General features: G+C 48.4%; 1 protein-coding gene across 5 annotated transcripts; it reads left to right on the top strand.

The window, feature by feature from the left end:
* The first annotated feature begins 10,412 nt into the window (after window positions 1-10,412).
* On the top strand, window positions 10,413-18,088 carry FLYWCH2 (FLYWCH family member 2). 5 transcript variants are annotated; one of them, XM_067706903.1, is made up of 4 exons: window positions 10,413-10,662; window positions 12,144-15,410; window positions 16,152-16,583; window positions 17,521-17,778. In XM_067706903.1, exons 3-4 carry the CDS (start codon window positions 16,253-16,255, stop codon window positions 17,751-17,753), a joined length of 564 nt encoding a protein of 187 aa, XP_067563004.1. In that variant the 5' UTR covers window positions 10,413-10,662; window positions 12,144-15,410; window positions 16,152-16,252; the 3' UTR covers window positions 17,754-17,778. The 5 variants fall into 5 exon arrangements, with proteins under 5 accessions (XP_067563004.1, XP_067563005.1, XP_067563003.1 ...); XM_067706904.1 differs by lacking the exon at window positions 12,144-15,410 and adding an exon at window positions 11,683-11,752; XM_067706902.1 differs by lacking the exon at window positions 12,144-15,410 and having other exon boundaries at window positions 10,414-10,662.
* Window positions 18,089-18,897: the final 809 nt, after the last annotated feature.

Genomic DNA, 18,897 nt, shown 5'->3' with positions numbered 1-18,897 from the left:
CAGCCATAAATAAATAAATAAATAAATTTATATTAAAAAAAAAGAATCCGACTTCCATTGCAGGGGACACAGGTTTGATCTCTGGTCAGGGAACTAAGATCCCATATGCCGTGGGACAACTAAGTCCATGCACTGCAACTACTGAGCCCGCATGCTGCGACTAAGACCTGATGCAGCCAAAAAATTTAATTAATTAATTAATTAATTTTAAAAAAGACTGCTCCTTTAAAAAAACAAATAAGTAAAATTGTTTAAAGGAAAAAAATGGTGGATATTATGGCATGTGAATTAAATCTCAATTAAAAAAGAAAAAATGTGGGAGTTTGGGATTAGCAGATGCAAACTATTACATATGGAATGGATAAACAACAAAGTCCTACTGTATAGCACAGAGAACTATATTTAATACCCTGTGATAAACCATAACGTAAAAGAATATGAAAAAGAACATATATGTATAACTGAATCACTTTGCTGTACAGCAGAAATAAACACAACATTGTAAATCAACTATACTTCAATAAAACAAATTTGTTAACAATGAAAGGGAATTCCCTGGAGGTCCAGTGGTTAGGACTCCGTGCTTACACTGCTGAGAGCCCGGGTTCAATCCCTGGTTGGAGAATTAAAATCCCACAAGGGGCGCAGCGTGGCTAAAAAAAAAAAAAAAAGTTACGGGTTTATCATGAAGGACATGGCTGAGGAACAGCCAGATGGAAGAGATGCACTAGACAAGGTATGAGGGAAGGGGCAAGGAGCTTCCATGCCCTCTCTGGGTGCACCAACCTCCCAGCACCTCTGGGTGTTCACCAACCCGGAAGCTCTCCAAATCCCATAGTTCACGGATGTGTATGGAGGGTTCATCACATGGGCGTGACTGATCATTAACTCAATCTCCAGCCCTTGTTCCCTCCCCAGAGGATGGGGCTGAAAGTTCTAGGTTTCTAATCAAGCCTTGGTCTTTCTGGTGGCAGCCCTCATCCTGAACCTAACCACCGAGAGCCACCACATTAGAACAAACGACATTCCTGTCACCCGGGAAATTCCAAGGGATTTGGGAGCTCTGTGTCCGGAACCACAGGCAGAGATCAAATATACTGTATAATTCTCTTTTTTAAAAAATAAATTTATTTATTTTATTTTATTATTTTATTTTATTTATTTATTGTTTCTGGCTGCGTTGAGTCTTCATTGCTGCGTGTGGACTTTTCTCTGGTCGCGGCGAGCGGGGGCTACTCTTCACTGCGGTTCGCGGGTTCACGGGCTTACGGGCTTCTCATCGTGGTAGCTCCTCTCGTTGAGGAGCAGGGGCTCTGGGTGCGCGGGCTTCAGTAGTTGTGGCACGTGGGCTCAGTAGTTGTGGCTCGCGGGCTCTAGAGAGCAGGCTCAGTAGTCGTGGCACACAGGCTTAGTTGCTCCGTGCTGTGCGGGATCTTCCCGGACCAGGGATTGAACCCGTGTCCCCTACACTGGCAGGCGGATTCTCAACCATTGCACCACTAGGGAAGCCCTACTGTATATTTCTTGTTATGTCACAGGACCTCATACTCCTGGGCCCCCTCTACCTGGAAAACCAGCCACTAGGTAGGGTCCCTGAGGTTTCCCATTCCTGTGGTCCTTGACCCAAAAGGGGACAGTGGGACCTCCAGCATCACCTTCCCCTGGTGACCTCTTTTCCAGCCTTCACTGCCTCAGTCATTTTCAGTTCATAAGACCGTCCACACAGAAGAGAAATTTTACAAAGTAAACGTAAAGTAAAAGTACAGTCTTTCCGTCCCATTGCCCCCAATTACAGTTCTCATTTCTGGTGGATTGGACCTTGTCCCTCTGGATGTTTTGATGCAGAGACAATCCGAAGTAGGTGTATCTGTTCTCTGGGGCTGCCACAATAAACCACCACGAACTGTGTGTCTTTTCTTTTCTTTTTTTTTTGGAACAAGGAATAACAATTTGAATCAGAAAGCTAGCAGACCCAGAAGATGGCAGACAAGCATCTAAAAAACAAAACAAAACAAAACCAAACATTTTACCTCAGTCCAAATTCCGACTCCTTTTATAGAGAAGAGAGGAAGAGGAGAGGCCCACTGTGGCGCCCACCAGTGGCTGAGCGGGGGTTGCTAGAGCAGCGAGGCTGCTATAGCTGGCGCCTGCCCCGCCCCTATTACAATTCTTCTCCCTCTCCCTCTTACACGCTGTTAGATGCCTTTTCCCCAGGGGCTCAGACTCACCCTCCTGGAATTCAGGCTTCAGGTCATGATTCGGAGCCATTTACAAGCGATTCGCCGCCTCCTCCTTCTCCTCACCCCCGACTACTGCCCCCTGCTCTCTATCCCACCCAATTCCGCGTCAGGCTCCCCGTCACGCACGGCCAGCTCTACATCCTGGGCCCGATTTGCCAGCTCTGCATCCTGGGCCCGATTTACCAGCGCCCGCAGATCTCACAGCATCGCGACCCGCGCAGCCGCCGCTCCAGCCAATGAACTTTGTGTCTCAAAACAACAGAATTTTATTCTCTCTCACTTCTGGAGTTCAGAAGTCCAAAATCTGGTTGTCACTCCCTCTGAAAGTTCTAGGGGAGGATCCTTCCCTGCCTCTTCCAGCTTCTGGTGGGTCCAGCATTCCTTGGCTTATGGACACGTTACTCCAATCTCTGCTTCCATCTTCACATGGCCTTCTTGCCTGTGTCTCTCTGTGTGTCTGTGTCCCCATCCCCTTTCTTTGCCCTTAGAAAGACACCAGTCACTGGATTTACAGCCCACCCTAAATCCATGATGATTTCCGCTTGATATCCTTAACTTTTTACGTCTGCAAAGACCTTATTTCCAAATAAGGTCACATTCACAACTACTGGGGATTAAGACTTGAATGCATCTTTTGGGGGACACAATTGTACATTTTTTTATACACAAGTGATATCATATAATAAATGTGTATATTTCTACAATAAAGTGTGGAGAAGACACATTTCTCTAACCACAAACTAGAATTTTTAAAACTTTGTCTTTTGAAATAATCTTATATTTAGAGAAAAGCTGAAAAAAAAGTATAGAGTTTTCCCATATATCCTCCACCCAGCTTTCCCTAATGTTAGCATCTTACATAACCATAGTAATCAACCATAGAAAAGAACATTGATACAATCCCATTAACTAAAGCCCTCAAATTTCACCAGATTTTCCACTAATGTCCTTCTCGGGTCCAGGATCTAACCCAGGATCCCAAATGTATTTCTCTGTCATGTCTCCTTAGCCTCCTCCAATCAGTGACAACCATCTAGAATATTTGTACAGCCATTAGTAATTTAAAATGTATGTATGATCCAAATTTTCAATAGTTCTACTTTATTTTAAAAATATGAACCATGGAGGGACTTCCCTGGTGTGCCAGTGGTTAAGAATCATCCTGCCAATGCAGGGGACACGGGTTCGAGCCCTGGTCCAGGAAGATCCCACATGCCATGGAGCAACTAAGCCCATGTGCCACAACTACTGAAGCCCGTGCGCCTGGAGCCCGTGTTCCACAAGAGAAGCCAATGCAATGAGAAGCCCACGCACCACAATGAAGAGTAGCCCCTGCTTGCCACAACTACAGAAAAGCCCGCGCGCAGCAACGAAGACCCAACACAGTCCCAAAGCAGCCAAAAATAAATTAATCAATTAAAAAAATTTTTAATTTTCAAGCTACTAAAGAAAAAGAGATAAAGTTTCAAGATATATTTATCCCAGGATTGAAACTGAAACTGAATACTTTGGAAATGAGAACCACCATCTCCTGTGGATACATGTGCCTAAGCATAGGGCACATTTGTAATTTGATTCCAATGGTACACTCGCTGGAGTACACATCCCTTCCTCACCTATGTAAAGACCACTTCAACACTTACACCATCTGGTTGAAAAATGTACAGTGAAGCCAGTATCCACTAACGCCAATGAGGGCAGGATCAGTACAAAACATATCAGTGATCTTTGCAAGTACTGTTTAAACAATGATTTTAATGTGAAAGAAGTTATGAATATAGGCAGAAAATGCGTGTCTAGAATCAAGGAACAAAAGATATTTTAGTTTCACTTTTTGGTATTTAAAATGAAATTATAGGGGTGGGATACGGAGAGTGGGAGGGAGACACAAGAGGGAGGAGATATGGGGATACATGTATATGTATAGCTGATTCACTTTGTTATAAAGCAGAAACTAACACACCATTGTAAAGCAATTATACTCCTATAAAGATGTTTAAAATCTTAAAAACTAAAGTGAAATTATATAAAGTAACTGAAATTATGGCTATGGATATACAAACCATTCTGAGGGAGCAGTTTTAATATATATGCCACTTTTTTAAAAAATTAATTAATTTATTTATTTTTGGCTGTGTTGGGTCTTCGTTGCTGCGCGGGGGCTTTCTCTATTTGCGGCGAGCAGGGGCTACTCTTCGTTGCGGTGGGCGGGCTTCTCATTGCGGTGGCTTCTCTTGTGGGGCACGGGCTCTAGGCACACAGGCTTCAGTAGTTGTGGAACGTGGGCTTAGTTGCTCCGTGGCATGTGGGATCTTCCAGGACCAGGGCTCGAACCCGTGTCCCTTGCATTGGCAGGCGGATTCTTAACCACTGTGCCACCAGGGAAGCCCCTATATGCCACTTCTTGATCCTTCATTTTTTATCTTTGTTTGTTTGTTTGTTTTGGCCGCATGGTTTGTGGGATCTTAATTCCCCAGCCAGGGACTGAACATGGGCCCTCGGCAGTGAAAGCCCTGAATCCTAACCACTAGACGACCAGGGAACTCCCGATATTCACCATTTTAGAGTGTACAATTTTGTGGCTTTTAGTATATTTACAACGCTGTGCAACCATCATCATTATCTAATCACAGAACATTGTCATTACCCCAAAAGAAAGCCAGTCCCCTTTTAGCAGTCACTCCCCATTTCCCCCCAAATCTCCCAGCCACCGGCAATCACTAATCTACTTTGTCTCTATAGATTTGCCTGTCCTGGGCATTTCACATGAATGGAATCATGCAGTATTTGTCCTTTTGTGTCTGGCTTCTTTCACCAGAGTATGGTCTCCCAGGTTCCTTCGCGGTGTAGCAGATATCTGTATTTTGTCCCTTATTATGGCTGAACAATATTGCATTGCAGGGATAGCCCACATTTATTTATTCAGTCATCATTAGATGGACATCCGAGTTACGTCATATTTGTTTCACTGTTATGAATAATTCAAAAAGCCTTGAAGCTAAATCCGTGTCGCCTCAGCATAGGCCAAGGAGTGAGATTGCGATGAAACAACTATGTCAGAAGGATAAACAGGAGGTCTTCTAGTTATTCGGTAACGGGGGGTGGGGGAGGGGAGACCAGACAAAACACCCCTTCGCTCTGTGCACACGACCTCTGTGCTTTTCCTCGGTCAACGTGGAGAGCGGATTACGATCTCACCCATGTTTCCCGCCGTGGACAATGTATGGCTGATGCTCCTGGCGGCCGGGAGGCGGCGCGCGCGGACGCCGTCGGGTCCAGTGGACCCCGGAAGCCCACCCAGGCCCTTTTGAGACCTGGGCATCGGCTCTAATTTGCCTTCTGCAGGGGTGGCGGGGAGGGTGGCGTTTGGGCCAGGAAGGATTCCTCAGCAATGACCCGGCATTTGGCCCGCTATCCGAAGAATGCGGTGACATCCTTACTCCACCCCGAATTCCAACATAAATCGCAATACAAATTGCAGGTCCCCCTTTCGATCTCCTTCCTTCCTTCCTTCCTTCCTTCCTCCCTCCCTCCCTCCCTCCCTTCCTTCCTTCTTTCTTTCACAACGCTTTTTACAAAATCAATTTTCTTGAAATATAGTTGACATAGGATAAAAATTTCCCTTTGGAAATGTACATTTGCCATATACAAATATAACCACTGCCCCAATCGAGAAATGGAACATTTCCATAATCCAAAACATTCCCTCAGATAGCACAAACTATTGATATATAGCAAGGTATATAACTTTAAACAAACTATATAACTTGATCACTTATTATATCTATTTTATTATGTCTCCTCCATTGACCCTACAATATGGGTTCCTGGAGAGCAGGATCTTTATTTTGTTCACTGAGGTTCCCAAGTTCACAGTGCCGAGTAAATAGTAGCTATTGAACACACATTTGTTGAATAAATAAATTCCAGGGGACTTCACTGGCAGTGCAGTGGTTAAGACTCCGTGCTTCCACCTTCCACTGCAGGGGGCACAGGTTCGATCCCTGGTTTGGGGGGCAATGAGAAACTTAATTTTCAATCAATTAAAATTAGAGACAAGTCCCTAAGCAGTATCAGTATTTTGAAACGATTTGATAATATATATTAAAATTTTATTTATTTATTTATTATTTATTTATTATTATTTATTTATTTATTATTTATTCCAAAACATGAGAGAATCAAGTGGAAAGGGAGAAATTATCAAACCTTTAGAAAAAGGTAAAAGCAAATGCTATGAGTTGAATTATGTCCCCACCCCCCCCACCCAAAGAAGTTTAAGTCCTAATCCCCAGTGCCTGTGAATGTGACCTTGTTTAGAAACAGGGTCTTTGCCGATGATTGAGTTAGGTGAAGTCATTAGGGTGGACACAACCCAAACGACAGGTGTCCTTTTAAAAAGGGGAAATCTGAACACGGAAATGCACACGGGGAGAACACTGTGTGCAGACAAAGCAGAGATCAGGGTAATGCACCTAGAAGCCAAGGAGAGAGGCCTGGAACAGATTCTCCCTCCCAGCCCTCAGAAGGAGCCCACCCAGTCCACACCTTGATCTCAAACTTCTGGCTTCCAGAACTGCCAGGAAAAATTTTCTGTTGTTTAAGCCACTCAGTTTGTGATACCTTGTTCAGCATCTCTGACAAACTAATACAGAAACTATCCAGTATTTATTCAAGTAAGTATGGGAAGAACTTGCTTAGGATAATTTTAAAAAACAGAGAAACTCAAATTGGAAAAGACCACTAGATGCAGCTGTGTAGGGAATTCCCTGGTGGTCCAGTGGTTAGGACTCTGTGCTTTCACTGCCAAGGACACGGGTTCAATCCCTGGTCGGGAAACTAAGATCCCACAAGCTGCGAGGTGCCGCCAAAAAATAAACAAACAAACAAATAAATAAAGATTCAGATGTGTAAACACACACACCTATCATACACCTATTTTCCCAACCTCCTCCCCCACCAAGTGTAAATAATAAAATATTTCCATCACATGTGGAACACTAGGGTTAATCTGAGTTCAATAAAAATGTTTCTTAAATCAGTAAGAAAAAGATGAACAAGCTAATAGAAAAATGAAAGTGCAGCTGTTCTCAAGGTGTGTTCTGGTGGCCCCTGGGGGTTCCCAAAGACTTTTCAGAAGGTCCATGATTATTTTCATAGTAATACTGAGACAATGTTTGCCTTTTTCACTGTGATGACTTTGCACTGATGATGCAGAAGCAATGGTGACTCTTAGTGTGAATCAAGGCAGTGACACCAAACTGACAGAATTTATTGCCAATGATAAAATTCTAAGTCTTCTGGCAAAAAGTACAATTTTGGAAAACTTGTATGCCACCTTTAGCTTCACAGCTTCCCAATATTGCCAGACTTTTGTGTTGAGATTGGTGGCAGTATTAATGAATGTTATACATTTTATTTATACTGTATAATGAGATGTGTCAACATTTGCAAGATCTGTATAAGTCAATGAACAAATATTTTTGAAAAGACCAACACATGATTTATGAAATCACATGAGGGTAAAAGAGTCTTTCAAAATGCACGACAGATCAATGGATTTTCATGTAATAGAACACAAAAAGCTCACTGATATCGTCTCAGATTCCATGTTGCAACTAACCTTCAAAAAACTACCATGTTTTGAGTGTTGGTGTAGTATCAAAGAAGAATATCTACAATTATCTGAAAAGGATATTAAAATATTCCTTCCTTTTCCAGTTTTTTATGTGTGAGGCTAAATTTTCTTCACGTACTTCAACCAAAGCAGCGTATCCCAATAGAGTGAAGGCAGACACAGATATGCAAACCCAGCTGTCTTTTCTCAAACGTGATATTAAATAGATTTTTTTCTTCTTTTTTTGGCCATACCACACGGGATCTTAGTTCTGCGACCAGGGATTGAACCCGGGTCCCCTGCGGTGGAAGTGAGGAGTCTTAACCACTGGACAACCAGGGAAGTCCCCAAACAGATTTTTTTTTTTAATGTAGAACATTGCCACTCTTCTCACTCATTTTTGGTTTGAAGATACAGTTATGCAGTGAATTTATTATTGCTATTTTAAATTCTCATGTTAAATTTCTGATATTGTAAATATTGATAGATGTAACCTACATAACCAAAAGCTCTTCAAGCTGCTCAATAATTTAAAGAGTATAATCACTCTTTAAAGGGGTCCTGAGACCAAAAAGCCTGAGAACCGCTGGACTACGGAATATAAATGTTGGAACCCACGACCCACGGGATAATACTCTGTGAATTCTCACAATGACTCCATGAGGTGAGTGATGTTATTATACCCATTTATCAGATGAGAAAACTGAGAGACAGGGGAAGCAGTTGCTTGTCACACAGCAAGCTAACGCCAGAGCTGGGATTTGAACACAGGCATCTGACTCCAAGCTTGTGCACTTCCTTGGGGACAATCTGGCAACATGTTTAAAAAGTTCTTATGGACTTCCCTGGTGACACAGTGGTTAAGAATCCGCCTGCCAATGCGGGGGACAAGGGTTTGATCCCTGGTTCAGGAAGATCCCATATGCTGCAACTAAGCCCGTGTGCCACAACTGGTGTGCTTGTGCTCTAGAGCTTGTGAGCCACAACTACTGAGCCCTCGTGCCACAACTACTGAAGCCCACGTGCCTAGAGCCCATGTTCTGCAAAAGGAGAAGCCACCGCAATGAGAAGCCCGCGCACCACAACCAAGAGTAGCCCCCGCTCGCAACAACTAGAGAAAGCCCGCGCGCAGCAACGAAGAACCAATGCAGACAAAAATGAATAAATAAAAATAAACAATTTTTTAAAAAACTTATCAAAAATAAAATAAAAAGCTCTTAAGACGTTTGCCTTCTTTTACTATTTTTTGAAATTTCAAGAAAGGGGATAATCAGATGTCAGGAATTTAGATACAAAGATATTTATAACGTAATAAAATTAGAAACAACCAGTAGTCAGTGGATTATTAATAGATAATGGCAAATAAATTCATGAAGGCCTTTGAATGACTCTGAAGAATACCCAGGAAATGACCTGGCCCCTGGAGAAAGGATTGGAGTTCGGTGGAAGCCGTGGCTGCTGAACCGAGGGTGGTGATCAGGGATCTGCAGAGCCAGGGCGGCGGTGGCGGGGTGAGGCGGGGGAGGAGGGAGCTAGGAGCCTTTGTATAGGCAGTTGCAGGTTCTGCTGATATTTGGACTTGAGGAGGAGGATACAGGAGAACGCGGGAGAACTGGAGGACACGGCGGATGCAGAAGATGCGGAGAACGTGGGAAATGCCTGAAGTCCAGGTCAGGCAGGCCTCATGGCACCTGGACCTGCACCTGCTGGGAGCCCAGGAGCAGCTTTAGAGCAAGAGAAAGAAAGGAGGAGAAGAAGAGGGGTGTCCGGGGAGTGACGTTTTCTAGAGAGCAGCAGCGTCTTCATTCTGCCAACGTTAGGACGCGCAGCTAAAAGAGTGGGGGCTCTAGCGGGGCGAAGGGGGACGGGGGGAGGGCTGCGGAGGGTCGCAGTGAGCGGAGGGCCCGGGGCGCCGTGCAGGAGGGGTGGCGGGTGAGAGGCAGGGCGGGTGTCAGCTCGGAGGATGCTGGGCCACTCTGATCGCCACCCGCCAAGTGTCCAGGAAAGCAGCCCCCAGGCTCCGCAGCTCCCCGTGCGGGAGCAATCCCGGTCTCCACCGCCCAGGGTAGTCAGAGAATCAGTGTGCAGTGACTGTGTGCTGTGAGTGCGGGCTGGACCGATGGGCGAAGGCCGGGATGATGGACGAGGTCTGCACCTGTGGCGGGGGAGGGTCGGGGAGCACCAATAACGAGGGAGGGGCCAATGGCGAGGGCTGGACCGAGGGTCGGGGAGGAACCAATGGCAAAAATGCTGCGCCCTCAGGGATGCTGGGCGGAGCGGAATCAGTAGCTTTGATGAGCATACTGAAAGTTCTTCCCTCTGCTCGCTCAGAAGAACGACGGAGACGATCGAGGCCTTTAAACAAATGCTGTGACTTCCTCTACGTGGAGCCGAGGTCAAACACTGGGGGAGGCCGTGTGGTCTCAGTTAAACCCACCCCCTCTTGTCCTGGGAGAGCCCCGCCCAAAACTCGAAGTCTGGCCACTGGAAGGCTGAACCCCGCCCCCCGGGGGCCACCGCCCAATAACGGCATGGTCCTGCCCCCTCGCGAGCCCTGGCTCCGCCCCCGCGCGGGATTGGTCAGGCCGCCAGTTCTGCCCCGCTAGGGGAAGACCCGGAGAAATCGAGTTAGCCCAAGGAATGGGCCCCCCACAAGCCCTCTGCGCATGCTCGCTCCGTGACCCCAGCTTGAGGTGACTGCCCGAACCCAGACCGGGGCCCCAGGCACGGAGGCTGAGGGACCTGCCGCGGCTCGGTCTCCGGAGAGGGAGGGCCCCGCTGCCGTCGCCGCCCGGCCGGTGCCCGGTGAGGACGGGCCCCAGCGGATTGGGGAGGGTCTCGGGTCCCTGCCGGGCTCCTCTGGGGATCCCCAAGGGCTGCTGATGCTGGGGGGTGCCCCCCAGCTCTGCATCCCGGCGCTCAGGCCGCCTCCTTGTCCTTCACCAGCGATTCAGCTCTTCTCCTCGCTCGTCCTTCCCCAACCCACCCTACCCCAGGACTGAGCTCTCACACCCCAAGTCAGGGAGCCCCACATTGGTCTGCCTTTCCTTGACCGTGTCCGCCCCGCCCAGTACTGCCCCCGCGCTGCACCCATCCCCAGTCCCGTCCCATCCTTGTGGCTCTAGAGATGCTCGCAGGGATGGCAGTTGGAGGTCTGAGATGTTGGGGCGGGGGAGGCACTCCGGAGGCTTAGGAGGTGGCGGTAATGATGCGAGAGGAGAGAGGCGGGGAGCAGGGGCCATTTGGGCGCAGCATAGACAGGTCTTAGGACAAATTGCAGTGGGTAAGGAGAAGTAAAAGTAACTAAGATTCCAAGCCATGGTGATTAGGGTAAGGAGGTGCCATTACATGAAATTCCCACTTTGGGGAAGCTGTTCCCTGCACACTATAGAGTAGCAGTTCTTGACCCATTCTGGGTCTTACTGCTGCTTTGAAAATCTCCCTGTAAGGATGTGTACCTGCATATCTAAGTGGGTCCATCATCCCACCAGCAGCCCTCCAAGAACCACATGAGACAGCGATTATAGAAGGGGCATCTGTCAGTATCACCGGTAACTTGAAGACTTCACCCTTGCCTGCCTGCCTGCCTGCCTGCTCTTGAGAGCCCCTGCGAAGTTCACCACTACTCCCATTACATAGGTGAAACCAGCCCAGAGAGTGTAAGGGGTTGGCCTCTTAGCTGAGAATGCAGGTGTTGGTGGACATTGATGGTATTTCTTTCCCATACATATGAAGGTAATGGTAATTCTGTTAATCCATCATCAGTTTCCAGGCAATGATCCTGGCTTTCTTTTTTTTTTGGCCACGCCATTTATGGGATTTTAGTTCCCCAATCAGGGATCGAACCTGCACCCTCGGCAGTGAGAGCAGGGAGTTCTAACCACTGGACCGCCAGGTAATTCCCATGATCCTGGCTTTCAGAACCTCACCATCAAGGGATTGGACCTTGTATTAGTTACCTACTGCTGCCATAACAAATTACCACAAATTTAGTGGATTAAAACAACACAGCTTTGTAAAAGTCATGCAGTGCTGGAGGTCAGAGGTCTGACACGGGCCTCACTGGGTTAAAATCAAGGTGTGGGCAGGGCTGTAACCCTTCCAGGGGACTCTAGGAGAGACAGTCTGTTTCTTTGTCTTTTCTAGAGGCCTCCAGCATTCCTTGGCTCATATCCCCCTCCCTCCACCTTCAATGCCAGCAACATTGAATCTCTCCTCTCGCTGACCCTGCCTGCATCATCACACCACTCTTTCTGACTCTTCTACCTGTGTTTCCTGCTTTTTAGGATCGTTGTGATTGTGATGGAACCACCTGGACAATCCAAGATAATCTCCTAGTTTAGTAACCTTCATGCCATCTGCAAACTTAATTCCCCCTTTGCCATGTAAGGTAACATATTTACAGGTTCCAGGGATCAGGACCTAGATAGCTTTAGCGATGGGCAGCGGGGAGGCATTATTCTGCCTCCCAAGGTGTCTAAGAGGCTCCTGCCAGTTCTTAACATTGTGTGGTTTGGGGTTTACACTGAGCCATCTTACAATATCATGACAGCTGGCTAGGATAAATGGGTGACTGGAGACCCATAGCAATATCAAACCATCCGACTGGGGATGCAGGTGGAGGGTGTAAAGTGAGTGAAGTAAGGTAAACTATTAAGCCTTTTGATCTTTTTAATTCATTTCTGCTTCACTTCTAAAAATTCTGTTAATTCAATGAACTTTTATTGAGTAAAAATTTAATTTTCAAAATAGATAAATAGCTTAAATAAATAAATAAATAGCTTAAAATAGCTGCCTGTCAACTCTTCCATTCACATCTCAAAAATAAATTGCTAGAAGGTTAGGGATGGATCCAGAAAAGAGACTGATCCAGGCTGAGGAACTGTCCACCCCTGTACATGGAGTGGTGGAAAAACAGTTCAGCTATGAACTAGAAATTAGAAACTTCTTAAACAGAGGGCCCATGGCATCATCCATTTTTCACAAAGTATCAAATCAAATAGGGTAATGGTAAAAAAAAAAAAAATGTAGATTCTCAGGTCCCTCTCCAGACCCACTGAGAAAGAAGTCTGGGGGTGGAGGAGTCCAGAACTGTGCATTTTTAACAAGAATTCTGGGTGATTCTTAGGTATCATGAAGTGGGGAAACCACTGATTATAGACTTAACTTCTCTTTTCTCAATACGTAAGTTTTATTGAGATAATTTACATACCATGCAATTCACTCACTCACAATGTACAATTCAATGGCTTTTAGTAAATTCACCAAGTTGTGCAGCCATCACCACAATCAGTTTTAGAACTTTTTCATCACCCCAGAAACCCCATACATACTAGTATTCACTCCTCACTCTTCTGGTCCCCATCCCTCCCACCCCCAGCCCTAGACAATCACAAATCTACTTTCTGTCTCTATGGATTTTTCTACTCTATAGATTTTCTATAGACTCCAGGTCATTTTATAGAAATGGAGTGTATAATATGTGATCTTTCATGACTGGCTTCTTTCACTTAGCTAATCTTTCCAAGGTTCACCCATGTCGTGGCATGAATTTTTTAAATTATCAAATAATATTCCATTGTGTGGATACATCACATTTATTCATTTATCTGTTGATAGATATTTGGGCTGTTTCACTTTCTGGCATCTACGAATAATGCTGCTGCAAATATTCATGTACAAGTTTTTATGTAGACATCAGTTTCCATTTCTCTTGGGGATACACTTAGGAGTGGAATTGCTGGATCATATGGTAATTCTATGTTTAACCTTTTGAGAAATCATCAGACTGTTTTCCAAAGTGGCTGCACTATTTACATCCCCACCAGCAGGGTATGAGGGTTCCATTTTCTCCTCATCCTCACCAACACTTGTTATTGTCTGGTTTTTTTGTTTTGTTTTATTAGATCCATTCTAGTAGTGTGAAATAGTATCTCATTATAGTTTGATCTGCATTTCCCTCATGACTAATGATGTTGAACATCTTGTGCTTACTGGCCACTTGTATATTTTCTTTGGAGAAAGTCCTATTCAGATCCTTTGCCCATTTTAAAAATTGAGTTATTTGTCTTTTTATTACTGAGTTATGTGTTCTTTATAAATTCTAGATACAAGTCCCTTATCGGATGTATGATCTGCAAAAATGTTCTCCCATCCTATGGGCTGCCTTTTAATTCTCTTGATGGTGTCCTTTGACTCACAAAAGTTTTAAATTTTGATGAAGTCAAATTTTTGTGTTTCTTTTTTGGTTACCTGTACTTTTAGTGTCGTACTGAAGAAAGCTTTGCCTAATCCAAGGTCAGGAAGATTTACTCGTTTCTTATTTTTTTTAAGAGTTTTATCACTAGCTCTCATAATTAAGTCTATGGTCATTTAGAGTTAATTATTTTTATGATGTGAGAAAGGGGTCCAACCTCCTGGAGTTTCATTCCTGGACCACAGAGGTGTGGGCTGCTGGCCAGTGTTGTACACCAGGCCAGTCAGGGTATGGGGGCAGGGTCCTGTGGGTGGGGCTTCCCACCATAACCCTTTCCTGCCCAGAGTGGTTCTCTGGGTTGGGGGGGGGGTAGGCAGTGTCTTTTCTGCTGGGCCCCATGTCCCCCCAGGTCCCAGGTACCACCATGTTGCCTGCCCTGTGAGGCAGGATGGGCAGAGCTGGGAAGGACCACATGGGAGGAGTAGGGGTTAGCTTATCCAGGGGCTGGACCAGGGACAGGAGGGATAATGAGACATCAATCCCAGGGGTGCCTGTGGTCAGGTGACTTGCTACCAGGAAGCATTTACCTGAGGCTACACCCCCTGGAGGTGGGGGTCCTCCTCTGTCGCAGTTGGGAGGTCTCTGCTTTCGTGTCTAGTTGTCTGGTCTCTGCTTTCATGTCTAGTTGACTGAGAAGGGGAGCTTGCAGGGGGCAAGGCACCCCAACCATGCACTGGCCTTGTACCTCAGGCTCCTCTCATGGATGAAGGGGTCTTCGAAGACTTTTGGGTGCGGGGCATGGACACCTCAAGCCATGTGCATTGGAGGCGCCCAGAGAAACACAACTAAAAGCCATGTTGGAGAAACAGGTCTAGGGGGCCAAGTAAGAGTGTACGGGCCTTGGTGCTGCCTGAGTCCTGGACAGGGAGGGTGAGATGTCTGCCAAGGCGGCAATCTTGTTTCTGGGCCAAACTGGAAACTGAGAAAGACCCCGCCATCTGCCCACCACCCAATCACCCCCAACAGACAAAACAGCTAGCCCACACTGATGCCCCAGAGCCCCGGTCTCCAGGCCAGCGCTGCCCCTGTCATCCATTTTTTTCTTTTCTTTTTTTTTTTGGCCATGCCATGTGGCTTGTGGGATCTTAGTTCCCTGACCAGACATTGAACCCGGGCCCCCGGCAGTGAAAGTGCAGAGTCCTAATCATTGGACCACCAGGGAATTCCCTGTCATCCATCCTTTCTGCTTCTCCGGACCAGAAGCCAGGGAGCCCTCAGTGACCACAGATTCTCTGGACACCTCCACAGCCCTGTCCCCACTCAGCTGAGGCAGAGCCAGCACCAGCTCAGACACAAGGTCACTGCCCTCGTGGGGTCCTAGTGTCCCCTAGCACTGGGTGCCCTGGGGCCTCTGGCCTGGGATGGGGGCTGGATCTAGTTGTAAATCTGGAGAGCTCTGCCTCCCAGGGCCCAGCCCATGTTCCTGGTGACACAGTGTCAGGGTGAAGGGCACCGGGCATTCTGGGAGTATCAGTGACCTGAGCTCCTGTCCCCAAAGTACTTTTCCCTGAAGACTGGTGCTCAGGAAGATGGGTGTCCATTATCCTGGACAAGGTACCCCAGGTGCTGTACGGGCGGGCTCTGGACCCACCTTTACTGGACTCCCAGCTCTGCCTTCATGGCTGCATGCCTCAGTGTCCTCATCTGTAACCTGGGTCAATGAGAAAGATCAACTTTCAATAACATGGGGCTGAAGGTTAAGTGGAAAAACCTGTGGAAGCACTTCACCCTGTGCTCAGCACCTGTGGGCCTGGATTCCTAGTAACTTAGCTGTCAGCACCTTGGTCACCCCAGTAGCCCCTTGAGAGCCCTGTTTTGGGCACATTTTGTAGATGGGAAAGTGAGGTTTGGCTGGGAGAGGTGACGGACCCAAGGCTACCAAGAGAGCAGAAGCACCAGCCCAGGGTTCTCTGGCTCCATTCAGGTCCTTTCCTGGGGGCACTGAGGCAGCCCCATCTGCCCCAACCTCCAGCCCAGATTCTTCCTGAACCCAGGTCCAAGGGCACCTCCACTGATGGGATTTTGCCTCCTGCCTTAGGACGGAGCCCTTGAACTGCTGGGTTCCTTCCAGGGAGGTGGAGGAGAAATCCATCTGCTGGGGCCTGAGCGTGGCCTGGGGGCCAGGCCATCGGTCCCAGAATGCCCCTGCCCGAGCCCAGTGAGCAGGAGGGCGAGAGCGTGAAGGCCGGCCAGGAGCCCTCCCCTGAGTCCCCTGAGCCGGGCACAGATGTCGTCCCCGCAGCCCCCAGGAAGCCCAGAAAGTTCTCCAAACTGGTGCTGCTGACAGCCTCCAAGGACAGTGCCAAAGTGGCGGGGGCCAAGCGCAAAGGAGTGCACTGCATCATGTCCCTGGGGGTGCCCGGCCCCGCCACCCTTGCCAAAGCCCTCCTCAAGATCCATCCCGAGGCTCAGCGGGCCATCGAGGCCGCCCCCCAGGAGCCTGAGCAAAAACGCAGCAAGCTGGACACAGGTGAGGCCCCAGCTCAGCGAGCAGGGCGGGAGCAAGACCTTCCTGGGGCCGAAGTCCCCTGTCACCTGGGCAGCCAGGGGGACAGCAGGCTCGGCTGGCTCAGGGGAGTATGTGTGTGCTGTGAACATTTCTGCGTGCATCTGTCTACATTATCTCAGTGTGAATCTCTGCGTGTCTATAGGCCTCCGTGTGTGTGTGTGTGTGTGTGTGTGTGTGTGCGCGCGCGCGCGTGTGTTTCTCTAAGGTTCTGTCTCCCTATGTGTGTATTTGCCTAGGAGAGTAAGTTTGTGTGGGTTCTTATATGTCTGTGTTCCTGGGCCTATTTCTCTCCGTGTCTACTCTTATGTGTTTTTCATGAGATAGGGGCATCCCCAGCCACAAGCCTAGAGTTCTCAGGGGACCTGAGGGACCCCCTCAGGCTCCATCGCCTGCTGGAGTCAGGGACCCCAGAGCCTGGAGGCCCCTCTGCAGTGGGCCTGGCTCACCCTTGAGCCCTTCCACCAGCCTGTTCTGCTCCAAGTGCCTCCTCATGTCCACCTGCCTCTGCCCAGTGCAGAGAGGGTTCTGTCCTCAGTACCTGTGTGGAGGCAGGGCTCAGAAGGGCCAAGTCACCACCCTGAGGCCACCAGCTAGCTCACTGCAAAGGATGGGGGGGCCCCCTCTGGCTCAGAGCCCATTCTTCCAGCTGAGCTGGATGGGACAGGCCATTTCTACCCCAACTGAGACCTCTGCTCACTTCTCAGATCAGGCAGGCTCTGGGGCCATATGGACCCCACCCCATATGGCACCTTTGTGAGAATCAGGACAAAGTCACCCTTCCTCAGATGGAGAGATGAAGAGCGTAACAAGGGCTGCAGCTTGGCCCCATGGGCTCCCCTGGGCAGATGCTCATGGGCAGTCAACACCTCTCAACCTGCCTCTCTGTCTTTACCTCCAGACCTGTCCACGGCCCTCCCCACCTCCTGCCCCGTCCTGGGCCAGGCAGCGGGGAGGGAGCAGCAGCTTCCTGATGCTCAGCCCAGATTTGGCCCAAAGTTTCCTGGAAACAGGCTCTGTGTCCCTGGGCCAGTGGCCTTTGGGAGCATGTCTCTGGAGTCAGCAATCCCTGCCCCTGCTCTGGCAGCTGGGACCCCCAGGTTTGCCCCCCACCCCTTCCCCCTTTTCCTTTGACAACAGCCTGACCCATCCCCTTCTCTTCCAGACGGAAAAGAAGATGGAAGGTTGGCAGGACAGCCTGCCCCCAGTCCCTTGGTGGATGGGGAGGAGTCCACCATGGGCCCCATCGTGTCCAGGGAGGACCCGTAGCCCTGACAACTGAGGGTGCATCCTGGCTGGGTCAGTGAACTTGGCTGCAACTTCTACGCGTTCCACTGGGCTTCTGCCTGCGGCCCAGCCGCTGACTGATTTTCACTTTCAACGTTGTAATCTTTTTCTGATCAAGCATAATTTACTTTTGTAAGCAGAAAAAAAAATTAAAAAGAGAATAAAAGAAGCTGTATACTAGATCCCACCATGGGTAGGTTTTTAAAATTCCATGATTCTGGGTCCTTTGAGGTCCCAGCTCCAATCCCCACCCCCCTGCTCCTGAGCCTCCCCAACCCCCACCAGCCCTTACCTGGCCCTGTTCCAGGGCTTCCTGGCCTGGGCCATCTCTCAGGCCCAGGAGGGCTCTCCAGCGGCCTCCATCCCCCAGGGCCTCCTCAGCCTGGAAAACCCGACCACTGACTCAGAGACTAGGTGGAGTCTCTGAGGTTTCCACTTTCTGCTGCCTTTGGTGTCCAGCCCTGAACCCCTGGGAAGCCAATCCTGCCCCTCCCTGGCTCTCCTTCCAGGGCTAGTTCCCAGGAGGCCTCAGCCTGCTTCTTCCTGCTGGACCCTCATAAAGGCCACCTCCTCCAGGGAGCCACACAGGACTGACAGCCCCTGTGCACAAGGGCCCTGATGTCCACGGCAGCCCAAGGTTCTGCTGAGGAGGTGAGCCTGCGGTGTGAGGGGGCACGCCTGACAGAAGTGTATTGTGCCCCTGCCATGTTCCTTCTGGGTGGTTTGGGGGCTGAGGGAGATTCCTGGGAGCCTGAGCCCCTCCTCAGGTCCCCTGGGTGCTGCCCTGCTGGAGGGAAAGATGAAGAAACACTGTTCCCCTCCTTCAACCATAAGTCGGGGTCCCCTGAGAAAAGGCATCGGCCTCAAGTTGCTTCAGCCCTCGTGTTCCTCATCATTTGAAAACTGCCTTTGGGCAAAAGGAAATGGATTACTTTTTAAAAGTAGAGTTTAGAGGACTTATGTTTTCAAACATTTTCCAAATTTAATCAGT

This window comes from Pseudorca crassidens, chromosome 15 (genome assembly GCF_039906515.1).
Source record: "Pseudorca crassidens isolate mPseCra1 chromosome 15, mPseCra1.hap1, whole genome shotgun sequence".
NCBI classification, from domain to species: domain Eukaryota; kingdom Metazoa; phylum Chordata; class Mammalia; order Artiodactyla; family Delphinidae; genus Pseudorca; species Pseudorca crassidens.
This window is presented reverse-complemented; position numbering and strand designations above follow the sequence as displayed.

Bases quoted from the DNA above. Each gene is read 5' to 3' on its own strand.
- FLYWCH2 (XM_067706903.1), top strand. From the start codon at position 16,253: ATGCCCCTGCCCGAGCCCAGTGAGCAGGAGGGCGAGAGCGTGAAGGCC. The intron at 16,584-17,520 runs GTGAGGCCCCAG...CTTTACCTCCAG, and splicing joins ACGCAGCAAGCTGGACACAG to ACCTGTCCACGGCCCTCCCC.